Consider the following 14990-nt stretch of genomic DNA (forward strand, 5'->3'; position numbering starts at 1 on the left):
CTGGCATCCCTCGCTCTATTCCTCTCACTACCTCTCTCTCTTGGACAGACCACTCTCCTCGCTCAACACACTTGAAGCTCTCCTCTTGCATCGGCACCCCTGGCGTGGCCACTCGGTCTCAAAGTCACCAGACCCATGAAAAGTGACTGCGGTTGCCTTTGCCTCCACCTACATTCCGCCTCTTACTCCTGCGGGTGACTCCCACCCTGACACAGCCCTTGCTAACTACAATCACTCTATCTCGAACACCCTTGATACTCTTACCCCTGTCATGAGGGTCTGACTGAAGCCTTCCAAAAAGTGCAACAATTGGTGTGATTCCGATCTGGCTGCCCTTAAACGCAAGTGTACGGCAGCTGAGCGGAAATGGAATGCATCGGGTGGATCCTCTGACAAACTGGCCTGCCGCCTCCTTCAAAGGCAATATCGACTCTGCATCCACACCAAGAAAAGAGCCTTTATTCAAGCCTGCTTCTCTGCAGCATCAAACAACATGGGCAAACTTTTCAAAGTCTGTAAGGAACTGGCCAATCCTGCAGCAGCCTCCTCTTCTGTCACACCCATGCAGGACCTTTGCTCGGCCCTGGCTGCACACTTCACAGCAAAAACCCAAGACATCCTTTTCTCTCTCTCCTCCACTCCAACTCATTCACCAACACCTCTGGAGCCTCCCTTGGCCCCTCCACCACTTCTTCTCTCTTCTCTCACTCCGGTCACACCTGATGAGGTCGCCAGACAAGTCCGGTCTGTGAAGGTTTCATCCAAACAGGTGGACACCTGCCCCTCCAAAACCATCAAGGACAACATTGACTCTCTCGCTGCAGCCTTGTGTGATCTCTGCAATCTCTCTTTTGCCACTGGAGTTTTCCCAACTTCTCTTAAGCATTCCCTTGTGCGCCCTCTACTTAAGAAACCCCCTGCCAACCACTCCATTCTGGCAAACTACCACCCTATCTCTATCACCCCTTTCCTGGGCAAACTCCTGGAGAAGCTGGCTATCTCTCAGCTCACCCTCCACACTGAAACTGCTGGTTGCTTCCACGGCCATCAGTCTGGCTTTAGAGCATCCAGAGGCACGGAAACTGCTCTTCTGAACATCTGTGTAGACCTGCTCTCAAATCCCGACACTAACACTCCCTCTGTCCTCATTCTTCTTGACCTCTGCTCTGCCTTTGACACACTAAACCACAACATCCTGATTGCATGTCTGCATGACACCCTGGGAATCACAGGTCAGGCTCTGGTGTGGTTAACCTCCTTCCTTTCCAACCGCCCATCCCAGGTGGAACTTGGGTCCTTTCTCTATACTATCATTATTTCAACCTGTGGCATTCCCCAGGGTTCTAACCTATCCAGCTGGTTCTTCAATGTCTATATGACTTCCGTTGCACGTGTGATTGCCACTTTCATCTCTAACTTCCAGTGTTATGCGCATGACACGCATCTCTCCTTCAGTCTACCCTCAGCCACCTCCTCTACCTCGCTCATATCTGACTGTCTGTCCTCAATTCAGTCATGGCCTGCTGCAAACGACTTCTGTCTCAACGCCAGTAAGACTGAGATCATTAGCATTGGTACTCCTGCTCCCGCTCTCCCTCTCTCACTCTGGCCGTCCTCCCTTGGCCCTGCGCCCGCACCCACCTGCGAGGCAAAAAACCTTGGGGCCATCTTCGAACTCCACTCTCCGCTTCTCGACTCACATTTCAGACATCTCTAAAAAGTCCAACTACCAGCTACACCTCCTCAGAGGTACTCTTCCTTTTCTCACCTTCCCCCAAGGGCTCACTGTCTCCAGAGCCCTGGTTCTCTCAAGGCTGCAACTACTGCAAAAGCCTCTTTCTCAATCCCCCTGCCTCTGCTCTACGCCTACTGCAACTCATCCAGAACACAACCGCAAGACTTATCTTTGGCCTCAAGCCCAGGGACCGCATGAAATCCCTCCACTGGCTCCCCGTGGCTGCAAGGATCAAGTTCAAGACTCTCTGCATTGTCCACAAGTCTTTCTGGGGGCTGGGACCTACGTATCTGCAACGTTGCCTACCTAAATACTGTCCTTCCCTAGCCCTCCGCTCATCTACCTCCAACCTTCTGGGAGTGAGCCGGTTCTCCAAGCAGAGATTTGGAGGGAGATATTTATCCTCTGCAGGGGCCTCCCTCTGGAATAGCCTCCCTGCCACACTCCGTCTTGAGCCTGATCTCCTTAAGTTCCAGAACCTCCTTAAAACTTTCCTCTTCTCCTCTTCCTTCTCTCTCCCTCTACCCTGCTAACATTTCTCTCCACTCTATCCCTCTCTCCCTCCTTTTCCGTACAGCCTGCTGACTGGCTGCCTGGTGTACCTCAGAGTCTCACTGGTCCCTGGCACCCTCGCCAGTCCTCTCGCACTTGCCTCCCGGCCTTGCATTTCACTCATTGTTACTGCACTTGATCAATGAGCCATGAGAGTGGCATCTCCCAGCACTTACCCCCAGCTTCTGGCTGACTGGGCTCACTTGGTCCACTCCCCCACCCCTTCCCCCAACCCCTGCACTTGTCCCCCATTCCCCTCCACCTGTCTGCGCACTTCCACCACCTGAATGCACCATGCCTTGAAGATCGTCTATCTGTTTTCCCCATTTCTCCCCTCCTTGCATGGTGGCGCCTGAAAGCACTTGGAAAAACGGCAGAATCTCGTCATCAGACCTATTTGCTGTTACCTACACTGTTCATTGTAATATATGCACTTGTTGCATGCACCCACTCTGCCCATGCAGACTTGTATCGTTCAGAAATTCATGGGCTCTGAATGACTGTTGTTTTTCCCCTTGTTCGCTCCCTCCTTAACAGCTTTGAAACGCTTGCTTTGTGTATAGGCGCTTTATAAATAAACAATACCATACATACCAGAGATTGTAGATGCCTTCTTGCTTTCTCGGGTTACCCCTCATTTCTATTATTATAGTAGATGATAAAGATGGAGGCAGGACCACTCGCCCATCTCCCCATCACAGCCAGTAACCCCTCACTGCCACCACTGTCCTGCAACAGCACACTAAAGCACACTTAATCACGGGCCCACTTTACCCTTGACGCTGTGATTTTAGTGCAGAACAAGGAAGCACAGTAATTGCTCCAGGCAAAAAGTATCGCGATCCATCTGTCCAGACACTTTTTGGATGCGGGCCCCAGCGCATCTATAGAAACCTAAGGAAGTCACATAGTGAATTTAAGAATACTTCAATAAGGTAAAAGAAACATAAGGATTGTGCAGCTGTGAAAAGGAGAGCAGCCCTTATGTGGAGGGTAGGGCAATCGGTTTAGTTATCCTGAAGGTATTTAAAAATACTAAGTGTTTGTGGGCCCCTTCAGGGTTGGCACCGTAGCCAATCCAGTGGCAGGAAGATTGAAGTTACCTGGGCATTGGTTTATACATCAGGTAGTTCATGTATCATTGGTTAGGATGGCACACCCTGCATTAGCTGTGGGAACTGCTTTGATTCCAACTAGGTTTGCAACTGAAGAGGAATTTGGGGTTAAATCAAATCTTAGATTCATGTATAAGCAAACTGAGCGTCAGCACCTCATAAAATGGAAAGCATTTAGCCCAGAGCATTGGTCCTTTGGAGCCAGTGAAGAATATTCACACATCAGCACTAACTGAAATCTTCCAGAAGATGTATCTACTAAAACCCAAACAAGAAAGAAGAGACTTTGGAGGGAGGGGTGCCATTGAAGACCTGGGGAGAAAATGAAAGGAGCATGGAGTACCTTTGGTGTGGGATCATTGGAGTAAGACTAAGAAAATATACCGGCAATATGACAGAAAAGTGCAGGGACTCCCTCTATAGATGGTCGCCCTATTTGGTTGTTACAAAGACGTGGCTCTAAGGTAAGTCACCCATTAGTCCTTATATTGGTTTCGTTCCCCATACACTGTCAAACTTGCTTTGAACCTTTAGCTTCTGCGCCTGCCCCAGTTATTCCCTGTGCTCTGTGTCATCTGGGGAGGCGTCTGCTCCCTTTCCCTACCCCAATCGTATTGGGGTAAAAAAAAGTCTATAATTCATAGTAGTCGGTCTCACAATCTGACTCAAATTATTTTTCTGTGAGTCAGCACTCCCTAGCCTAAAGATTATTAGGGAACATTTAAACGTAATCTTATACTTAATATGTAATTATTTGACGACAGGATTAATATGTCAATATTTTCAAATGACACATTTTGATGTATGTAGTAGCCATGTTTTGTGTTAGCTTTAAAGATTTATGATAACATTTGTCTATGCAATTCTGCTAATGAATGCAAGCAAGTCTTGGTTAATATGTAAACTGTGCTGTGAGGTAGTTTTGCATGTGATGGACTGTAACAACTGCAGTAAAAGTATACATGAATTAGGGCAGGTGAAAATGTGGTTACAAGCTTCTTGCCAGATATAAGTCAAAGTACTATGTATGAATGTGAGGTGTCCTCATGCACACCATTCCATAATTGTCAAGAGGGAACTATCACTTTTAAAGGGCCATTTCAAATGTTGCATCCTGCATGTATATTACAGTACATTAGCATGATCTCTTTTCCTTGTGCCATCGCTTTAGGCTTCTTTTGTTTGCTTGTGTCTTATCTGAATAACTTTCCTGTTTGCTACTAGAAAACATAGTGGAGAGAAGCCTTATGTGTGTGAAAGATGTGGACAGCGATTTGCTCAAGCTAGCACCCTCACTTATCATGTTCGACGACACACAGGAGAGAAGCCGTACATATGTGATACTTGTGGAAAAACATTTGCAGTCTCAAGTTCTCTTATTACTCATAAAAGGAAACATACAGGTAAGAGTGAAAATCATGACCTGACTGGTTCTCTGCTTTTAATCTCTTGCAAATAGCACGTGAATGCTAATTTAAACCTGCTTTGTAACTCCACAACACACATTAAAGAAAAACACAAGATAGATGTTATTTGAAATGTGTGAATTTGTAAGAGCTAATGCTATTTAAATATTCATGCGTGGATAGGTTTGTCAAAAGCTTTTGATTTTTAAAGAGGAATTCTGTCAAAAATGTCTCCTCCTTTCAGAAAGCCGTAAAAAACCTACTCTTCTCTTAATCCACTGTACCACAATTGCCAGTAGTACAGGTGCATCTTCAATATCTTTGATTTGTGCAGAGCTTCTGAAGTTTAATATTTGTGTGTTCCATTCAGTCCTTAAGGACTAATCTGAGCATCTCTTTCAATGTCTTCACAACAAGAGGGCCACAGAAGCATCTGAACACATTTATGTGCAGAATAATACCTCCTTTACCTTTCTTTACAATTCTGTGGAAGAAAAGGAAATGTGCAAGTCTATTAGGTGAAGTCATGCTTCTTTCGTTTGATGGCGTCTGCCCTGGCAAGTTCATCCCAGACCTGTATCTACAGTAGTCTCTGTACTGGGCCATCCCTTAAGATGCTGAATCCACTTCTGGTCAATAGGCAACAGCGGTATTCAGCATACTACCAAGAAATAAATATAACAAAAAAAGCTTTGTAAACAGTTTCAGAGCACACTCCTTTACATTGGTGTACTTCAAGGTGTCCCAGTGTCTCTAAACTCAACAGAACTATTGACTCTTTCCCATCTTCTTAAACAAGCCCAGAGCCAACTATTTCCATGTGTTCCCGGCGCTCCGGGTTGCAGTGGTTCCTATGGCAATGCTGGAAGCGTAGCACTTCTTTTTTTTTTTTCCTGCCTTTGTTTCCTTCCAAACTTCTCTTTTGAATGTTTCTCCATATTCTAGTTGCTATCCTTCTTCCTTCAAATAGCCCACTATAATTCCTCTCCTTAGGAAACTCTTTCTCAACCCTGCTGGAAATTCAAATGTGTCTTCTGCCTCACCTTTCTAAAATTCTCAAGTGACTTGTGTATGCAAATCGGCTCCTATCTTAATCTGTATAATCTCCTCCCTTCCTATCAATCTGGTCATCCGCTCTGGCTTCTCTACTGAATCTGCTCTTCTTTCTTTTTCAAATTCCAATCTTCATGCTCATCACCATACAATCTGCTCTTTTCTTGTTCTGCTGGACCATAGTGCAGTCTTTGACATGGTGGATCACTCTATTCTTTTCTCTACACTCTCATCACTAGGACCTTCTGACACTGCTCTTCAGTGTTTTTTTTCCAGCCGCTCCTTCAGTTTCATTGAAGTGATATACATCCCAGTCTTCCACTTTCCTGTGGTGTTATTTATTGTTTTTTTTAAGACCTCTACTATTTTCTCTATATACATCACCTTTGTCTTCTCTGATTATTGATTTTTGCTTGCAGGTACCTTTATATGCTGATGACGCACATATTCACATCTCCTTTCCTTCATTCAATGACTGTAGCCATCAACTTCTTTCTTCCTGTCTCTTTGCTGTTGAATCATGGATGTCCTTTCGGGTTTCTCTGTCTTAATCCTAAAAAGCCGAAATCCTTTTCTTCCCAGCTACTACTTTTCTTCTTCTTCTTTCTCCTCCGACCATTTCTTTTCCCCCTCTTCAGCTTCCTGTTGGTAATCAAGCTCGTAATCTTGGATTTATTTTTTATTCTTCCTTTTCGTTGGAACCTCAAATCGCTCTTGTTGTACAATCCTGTCAGTTTCATCTGTTTAAAAGATTCGGCATCTATCAACTTTTACCACCACTAAAATACTCCTCCAAGCGATCATCTGATCTCCCCTTAACTATTGCTGTTCTCTTTGTTTGTCTTCCTAATTATGCATTCCTCCTTTGCATTCAATTTTACACTCTGCAGTTCGAACCTTGTTTTGTTTGCCCTGGTCATAGAGTATTTCTCCCTATTTGGCTTCTATTCATTGGCTTTTAATTAAACAACAGTTTGAGTTGCAGTTTCTCTGTTTAGTTTTTAAGTGTATCCATGCTCTGCCCCCTGCTTACTTGTACTCATTGATTTCAGTTTCACCTCTCTGTCCCACGCCCACCCTCTGCTTCCTCTCGATTGTGCTCCTTTGAACCTCTTGCCTGTCCTCTTTGTTAATGAGACTTGATCCTTTGCTATTCTTTCTCAATTTCAAAAACGTCTTAAACTTCATCTACCTGTCTCTCCTAATTACCCTTTTCTCTTGGAGCTTTGTGTCGTGTGCTAGCTATTTTTTTGGATCATGCTTTTACTCCCACATCTATTGCACAATTTGTCTTTTGTCCAGCGCTTTGGATGAACAAGCTTTGTAAAATAAATAAATTAGGAGGTTTACATTCTCAGAACAGTACATTTATGATGATGATAAAGTAAAGATGTAAAGTCACACATGGAGACTAAAGTAGAGTGCTGTGATCTAGCAGGGTGAGACATGGCTGTTTGTCATCAGTAACTATTGACAAGGCCTCCCTATTTCTCTCATGTTACATGCGAGAAACTTATTTCACCAGGTTTTTTTCTTTGCATTCTGAAGCTTCTAGCTTAGTGTTTATAATGTCAAAATAAGTGCTACAAAAATACAACATGTGCCTGTCCATTAAAGTCCATATCTCTACCGTAACAAGCAGTTACAAATGGTGTGGAAATGTTTGCCTTTAATTGTTTTGTTTTCCAGGAGGCTCCGCAGCTTGTCTGGGTTAAGTTAACCCATTTTGGACAACTTTCTCTTTCGCTCCATATGCTTCTTTCTCTCTCCTCCCCTCAACCCCTCCCTTCTTTCTTGGTGGTTTCTCGGGTTGCAACTTCTTATCATCTTTAGTACTTTCCTCTCTTACGTTTCTTCACATTTCAGGACCCCTCTCCCTTTTACTCAGAAAGACTCCTCATTGGGTGTGCTTTCAAGTTCCTATTTTCCACTCCTTTACACTCCTCTCTTTACCTCTTCTGTCAGACGATTCCTTCACCTCTGGGCTTCCCTTTATTCCTCTTTTGCCTTACTTTTTCCCTGTTCTACCTGCTCTTGTATTTCTCCTTTGCTTCTTCCCTTGCCCTTTCTGGGTCTTTTTCTCATCTCAACCCTTTCCCTGTACTACAGTGCTCTTTGTCTACACTTCAACATCCTTGCCACCAGGGGCGCTGCTAGGGGGGGGGGGGCTAAGGAGGCTATAGTCCCTGATCTTTTGGTTGTAGCCCTGGATAGAATCTCGGGAGCTACAGCCAAAAGACTACCTAGCCCCCAGTCCCAACATTTCCGACATCAGCTTAACCCCAGGTCTTTTCCAGACCTAGCAACTCCCCTGCTTGCCACTACGCCACATTTCTGGTTTCAGCCTTTCATTTCTTCCTCCCTTTGGCTGTTTTTTCTTCTCATCCTCCTTGCAGTTGTGTGGTCTGTGTGGCTATGTTTCTTCTTTTCCCTTTCTTTAGTTTTCTTTGTTTTAGTGCTCTAGCCCTGTTGACACTCTTCTGTGGGTTTACCGGTCTTTCTTCCTTGGTTTTCTCTGTCCTCCTCTCTGGCCTGTATGTTCCTGGCCTGCTTTTGAACTTTTTTCCCTAAATCACTTCTTTCCCCAGTTTCATAACCTTCCTTGTCCTACTTTCCAGCTAAGGTTGGCTTTAAATCAGTCTTTGATCTTGGTCATTTTGCCTCCCCTAAATATTCATTTTCTTTCAGCTTTTCCTTTCTGGATACTTTTCTTCTTGCTGGCTTGTTCCTTATTTGAGTGGGACTTTTACTTCTTGTAGCTCTGGTGGATCAGACTATCTGCATCTTCTCTGCTCCGTCCAAGTATCCTCATTAATTTGCTCAACTGCAGACCGACTCCTGTTTCAATGGCCATGCTCTTGTGACCTTACTCCCTCTTGATGGGCTCTCCCACAGGGGCGTTGTAAACCAGCATCTTACAATGGAATTCTTTCTGCTCTGGCATGAATTATTGTTGGGTTCCTTGCGATTGACTACCTGCCTCTCTCGTACCAAAGGATAACAACCATCTTCCAGGTCTGCAGACCCGTAAATTATGGACAGTGTAACCTGTACCCCACCCACTCCTCCACACCTATGTTATTGGCCTGTGAATTTCCATTCTGGCAGTGACCAAGAATTTAAAGACCCAGTCTGCCAATTTGAGGTCTGGTGGAGGTGGAAATAGCATGCGGTTCTGTAAAGCATTCCCCAACTTCAGCGCTTTATTCCCCTCTGTTTATGGGGCTTATTGGGCTGGGTAAGTCTGGAAATAATGTTGGCTGATGCAGGGAGCCTGTGCCTGTTGGTCTGTAGCATGGGAAGATTGCCCCCACCGATAAGACATATAAACCTCTACGCTCTGGATGATGTTGCTATCTAGTCTCAGATCTTCCTTTATGAAGGTTAAGGTTTGGGCGGCAGAGTGAGATTGAAATGGTGCATATCGCATTCGCTCTGTGAATCATCAGGTGTGCTATCTATAATTTGGTCAGTATAACTCCTTTGTATGTAAATGGAATAGGAAGCATGGTCTGTGGCGTTCTCCCACGGAGACGGTTGCCTGGCATTGGACTGCAACTTTCCTTCATGTATTTCTCAGTACTGAAAGTACAGATTATTTAGCCACTATGCTTCTCATGTGGCAGTGGGGAGTGATTCCGAGGGATCTCCTATATACCTTCTCCGGGTAGCACATCACTGACCATGTGGATATCCCTGACCCACATAGTCCCTCTTCTCTTTCAGGTGGCTCTTTTAACCTTGCTTGGTCACAGAACTCAAGCCCAAGGCGCTTGAACTTATTGAGAACAAGTTACAGACATGGTATACAAATCCTGAGTATGTAAAATTGATATGAACAGTAGCAGACATAAAATTAACAGTTAGTGTTTAGATATACAGTAGTATACGGTATACGGTATATACAGAAGTACAATAGTGGAGAAACAAATTTACCTAAATTTACAAGTGTGTTAAGTATATACAACCAGAGTGGTGAACACAAGTGTGGTCAGAGTGCATTAGGCTGGTAAGCGTGAGCATAGCCAGGTTTTGACTTTGAAATGGAAGGCCGGAAAGGATGGTTTGCCTCTAAGTGTGGGGGGCAGTGCATTCCATGTTTTAGCAGCCAGGACAGGAAAGTTAGTGACCTGAGTTTTGCAGCCTGAAATTAGGAATGCTGAGGCAGTGAGTATATTCGAATTGGGTGGAGATTTTCCTGGTTTATTTGTCCGCTAGGTATTTGGGAGCTGTGTTATTGAGACATTTATGAGTGATCATAAGTGTTCTGAAAGTAATTTTGTCTTGAATGGGTAGCCATTTGACATTGCATCTAGCAAGGGAGATATGTTCTGAGCGAGGAATATTTAGGGCCGCGCGGAGGGCGTTATTTTGTAATACTTGAAGTTTGTGGAGTTTTTGTTTTGCTTGTGCCTAAGTAGAGGCTATTACAATAATCCAGTTTGGAGAGTTTTAGGGCTCTGGATAGCGTAATGCAGCTCTGTGTGGATAAGAATGGTCTGCAGGCATTTATTAGTTTGGCGGTGTAAGCTGAGGAGGAGGCTGTGGCATTGACCTGTCTAGATAGTGACAGGGTTGAGTCAAGGTAGACTCGTAGCATTTTGGCATCTTTGGACACATTGGCCCTCACTATAACTCTGGCGGCAGCCGTGCCCTTATTAAGGGCACGGCTGCCGCCAGAGTTGTTTTTTTTCCGGCACCCACGAATGGGCAATAACCGGGTCATGCCGAGTTTGGCGGACCCGGTAATTGCCCATTCGTGGGTGCCGTTATGGCCGGCCTCCCGATCCCCATTCTGCCCATGGGGCAGAATGGGGGTCGGGAGCATGGTTGCACCGGCACCGTTAATAACGGTGCTGGTGCAATCATGAGTTCTGCACGCCGGTGCCGGTATGCACGCCTGGTCAGACCAGGTGTACAGTCCGGCACCAGCGAGCAGAACTCGTGTGGTGGAGAGGTAACAACGGCGCCGGTAGCACTACCGGCGCCGTTGTTGCCTTTCCGCCACACTCATAATGAGGGCCATTGATGATGTTACCATCATTGTTGAAGGACTTGTAGAGCGGGTTGAGTTTGTTAAGGTGTTGCTTGGAGCTGATGAGTAGAAGCATGGTTTTGTCATTGTTTAGACATAAACCGTGCTTCGCCATCCAGTCTTGGATTTTGCAGTATATAAGGTTTAGTCGGGTGGCGTCCTTCTCATAGGAGCCTGAGAGAGTGATGAGAATTTGTGTATCGTCCGCGTAGTTGCTGTAGGGGACTTTCATGTCATCTAGGGGATCGAATAACATCTTAGTAAAGATATTATATAATGCTGGGGAAACACAGGAGCCTCACGGGACTCCACAGGTAATTGGTGAGGGCTCAGCAGAGGCAGTGGCGGAAAAGACCCTCATGGATCTGTCAGAGAGGAAAGATTGGATCCATTTGGCTGCTTTGGGAGAGAAGGCGGCTGAGGTTGTTAGGTGAGAGGTCAGGATGCTGTGGTCAACCAAGTCGAAAGCAGCTGACATGTCGAGTAGTAGGAGTAGAGAGGGGTGGCCCTTATCTCTGGCTTCGTCAATCTGGATTTGTATATCTAGAAGGGCCGTCTCTGTGCCGTGTCTAGGCCTGAATCTAGATTGACGGAGGCCAAGAAGGTTATTACTTTCTTGATGGTTCTGAATTTGGATGTACGCTGCTTTATCTAAGATTTTTATCAGGAATGGTACAGTTGTGATGGGTCGGTAGTTTGTAGGGATATTAGGGTCCAGGGTGGGCTTTTTGTTGAGGGGCCTGACCCAGGTGTCTTTGAGATCCTTGTGTACGGAGCAGGAGGCAAAGGAGGAGTTAATAAGTGCAGTGATGAAGGGTGCAAATTCTTTAGCTCCTTGTTTGATAATGGAGGCTGGGCAAATGTAGGGATGTAACGGTATACCGTTAAAGATACCGTGAACCACTTAATTAAACAATAACCGTCACATTGTTTATAACGCTTATACCGTTAAGTGTGCTTTTCAATCTGCACTGTTGGATGTGCGATCTGCGAAGTAGTTTCAGTTGGAGCAGTTTTGAATGCCATTCCATAAACCACACGTGCATGACACAAAATCTGTAAGTTAGCAATAGGAAGACTAAATACAGTGCCAAGAAGGAAAAGGGTTTACTTTGGGTTGGCGGCTTTGGGGTTTGTATATTTATAATGGATAATGTTTGCTAAACATATGACAATAAGGGATTTCCCTGGTTCTATCATTGAATTTATAATGTAATGTAATTTACATATTATAATTCACTCATCTCTGTGGGTATTCCCTGCTGCCATACCAAAGGGGGGACGGGGGGGAGGGGGGAGAGAGGGAGAGTGGGGGAGAGAGAGAGAGAGAGAGAATATATATATATATATATATATATATATATATATATATATATATATATATATATATAATATGCATGCGCACAAGCGTATACTACCATCAGCCTCCATTGATCTGTGGCATGCAGGTTATAAAGATGGCAACATGTTCATCTTCACCAGTAGCCAGTGCGGGAACTAAACGCCTAAATGACCACTCCCCCCCACCCCCCTTCCTCTCCACACGTGTGTTTGTGTTTGGTGGAAACAAGGGGTGGCATTTCAGTGCAAAGTATGTTGAAAAGCCCAATTCTGGCCCTGGTTGCCTGGTTTTGTTTGTGATGATAAATCTGACAATTTATGACCTTTTAGAAAATATTTGTTGAGATTGGTTAACTCCACCTGCTATACGGCGATAACCATGATATACCGTCATTTGGCAAGAAGGTTATCGTACCGTCATAAAACTAAAACCGTGACACCCCTAGGCAAATGTCCCCTTGGCACTTAGAGGGTTTAAGCCCGGTCTCAACATCTTTGGGGGTGACTGATGCAAATTCAAATAGCTTGACGTTCTTAGGCAGTAGTGTGCATGCAGTCTTGGTGTGAATTATTATTTCCCTTAGAGGCAAGGATGAGTCTTTTGGCTTCAATTTTATTTTGAAGTAGTGCTATTTTATCTAAAAGAGCCTTCTGGGTGTTAACACACCACGGGGCATCATTTTTGCAGGCTGTCTGCAGTGGAGTGGGAGATTCCAGTTCTTTAAGTATGGTGAAGAGTTCTATGACATTAGATTTGGTGTTTAATATTCTATTGTTATAGGTGTCTTTTTTGGCTTTTAGGATGGCTTCTTTGTATGTGGCTGCGGTAGTATTGAATAGATCTTTATTTTGAGAGGGAGGGTTCTTTTTCCAATTGGTTTCCGCTTGTCTTTTGACCTTCCGTATGTCTTTTAGCTCAGACGTGAACCATTTGTTCATACGGCTGGGATATTTGGCTTTTCTGGTTCCGAGTGGTGCTATTTAGTCTAGAGCTAGGCGCAGGTTTTTTTTTAAAGTGTTTACCAGAGTGTCCGGGTCTACATTGGAGTTAGAAGGGGTGTTGGTAATGGGCTGGATAAGAAGTAAGCTGTCCAAGGTGATCAGCCGGTTGTTTCTGGTCGTGGCAGGAGGTGCTTGAACAGTAGTGGGCGGTGGTTGCAAGGGAGTATTGAGCTCAAATTGAATGATGTCAGACCAGCCACATGGTGAATTTGAAAGTATTTTGGAGCTGCAATTTATGTCGGCAACCCAGTCAAGGTTTCTTCCTTTATTATGAGTTGGTCCTGATACCCGTTGTGTGAAGCCTAGTTCTTGTGAAGTAAGTCTTGGAAGCCTAGGATAAGATCACCTAATAGTAAGATTGAGATTTGGGTTTGGTTTGGTGTGGTGTGAGCGTAAGTTCATAATATCATCTTCAAATGAGGCTAAAGGACTGGCGGGTTCTGTAGATCAGATGTATAAGTATAGTGTGTTGTGGTGATACGGGCAGTTTGATGGAGAGGAGTTCTCCGGATAAGAAGGGTAGGGAGATAAACTCTCTTATGCCAAGGTGAGACTTGGAGATGAAGGCAAACCCCCCTCCCCCTTTGCTTGTCGTTTTATCAAGTCTGAAGATAGTATAATTTTCAGGTAGGGCTAACAGCGCAAGACCTGCTGCTGGGTTTGGACAGGTTTCTGTGATTGCTAAAAAGTCAAGATTGTTGGCTGTTATGAGGTCGGCTTTGTCTAATGCATGCGCAGTGAGAGATCTAGCATTTAGGAGTGCTCCTTTGAGATTGGGAGGGTTGTGCTGGAGGGGTAGGTCAGGATGGTTGGGCTTATGAGTGGGGGGCTTGGTTGAATAGATGATTGTGTTGTGTTTAACGATTTTGTCTGAGGTGGTTTGGGAGCCCTGTCCCGTTTTCCTAAGAGTTTGGTGGGAGGTGCAATAGCCAAGTGTGTCGTTTCTACGGTCAGGTGGGCAAGGTTTGTAAGGATTGGGCTTTGATGGGGGAGTAGACGGTGATGTGAGGTGGTTACCATATGTGTTGAATTGAGAGGCTTCAGTGTGAGGGGGAGCATATCAGTACCTGGTGAGTTGTGCATTTGTGTTCTTGTTCTTCGTCGTTTCTGGCAGGACAATCCTTGGCAGGGGGCTGGAAGGTTTCTAGAGATGTGGGGATGAATAGCTTTGGTTGGTAGTGGGCAGGGTGCAAGAGGTGAGGGGTCTAGGTCTGGTGCGGAAGTGTGGGTGATGTTCATGGCAAACAAAGTGTTGTTAGTGCTGCTGTCTATGGTGACTTCCGGTGGGAAGGCTGGTGTTGTAGGTAGAAATGGTGTGGGGCAAGGTAGAGGGTAGTGTCTTGGGCAGTATGAGAGGGCGAGACCAGAGTCATAGTGAAGTTTGGTCCCTTTGGTGTTCGGTAAGGTGGGTAATCCGTTACAGGTGTAATGGTAAGTCATGCTGGAATCGAGAATAGCGGGTGGATTGAAAAGAAGGCTAGCAACTGTGAGCATCAGTTGAGGTGCGAGGGACACAGTGAGCAAGTGATACATTGCCCTAATAGCAGTACAGGCATATACCATTATCAAAGACTAATAGGTGTCAAATGGACGATGGGCAGCAAATAAACAAGACAGTGGAATACGCCTGAATAGGGGCTGTCTGAGTAGGTGGGTAGATTGGTGTCAGTGGTCTGTGATACGGTAGTAGTGTTACTTCATAGTCTGGTGGCTACAATGTAACATGCGCATTACTACTATGATAACGAGTG

General features: G+C 45.1%; 1 protein-coding gene across 10 annotated transcripts in view; it reads left to right on the forward strand.

The window, feature by feature from the left end:
• MYNN (myoneurin) overlaps positions 1–14990 on the forward strand; it is a 504100-nt gene that overhangs the window by 253361 nt on the left and 235749 nt on the right. For all 10 annotated transcript variants that reach the window (XR_011276089.1, XR_011276088.1, XR_011276090.1 and 7 more), the window contains one exon: positions 4627–4805. Coding sequence is in view for 6 of the 10 variants with exons in the window: in XM_069618524.1 (XP_069474625.1) it covers positions 4627–4805 (179 nt within the window). In the remaining 4 variants the exon portion in view is untranslated. The remainder of the gene's footprint in view (positions 1–4626; positions 4806–14990) is intronic.

This window comes from Ambystoma mexicanum, chromosome 10 (assembly GCF_040938575.1).
Source record: "Ambystoma mexicanum isolate Mex_15411 chromosome 10, UKY_AmexF1_1, whole genome shotgun sequence".
NCBI lineage: Eukaryota > Metazoa > Chordata > Amphibia > Caudata > Ambystomatidae > Ambystoma > Ambystoma mexicanum.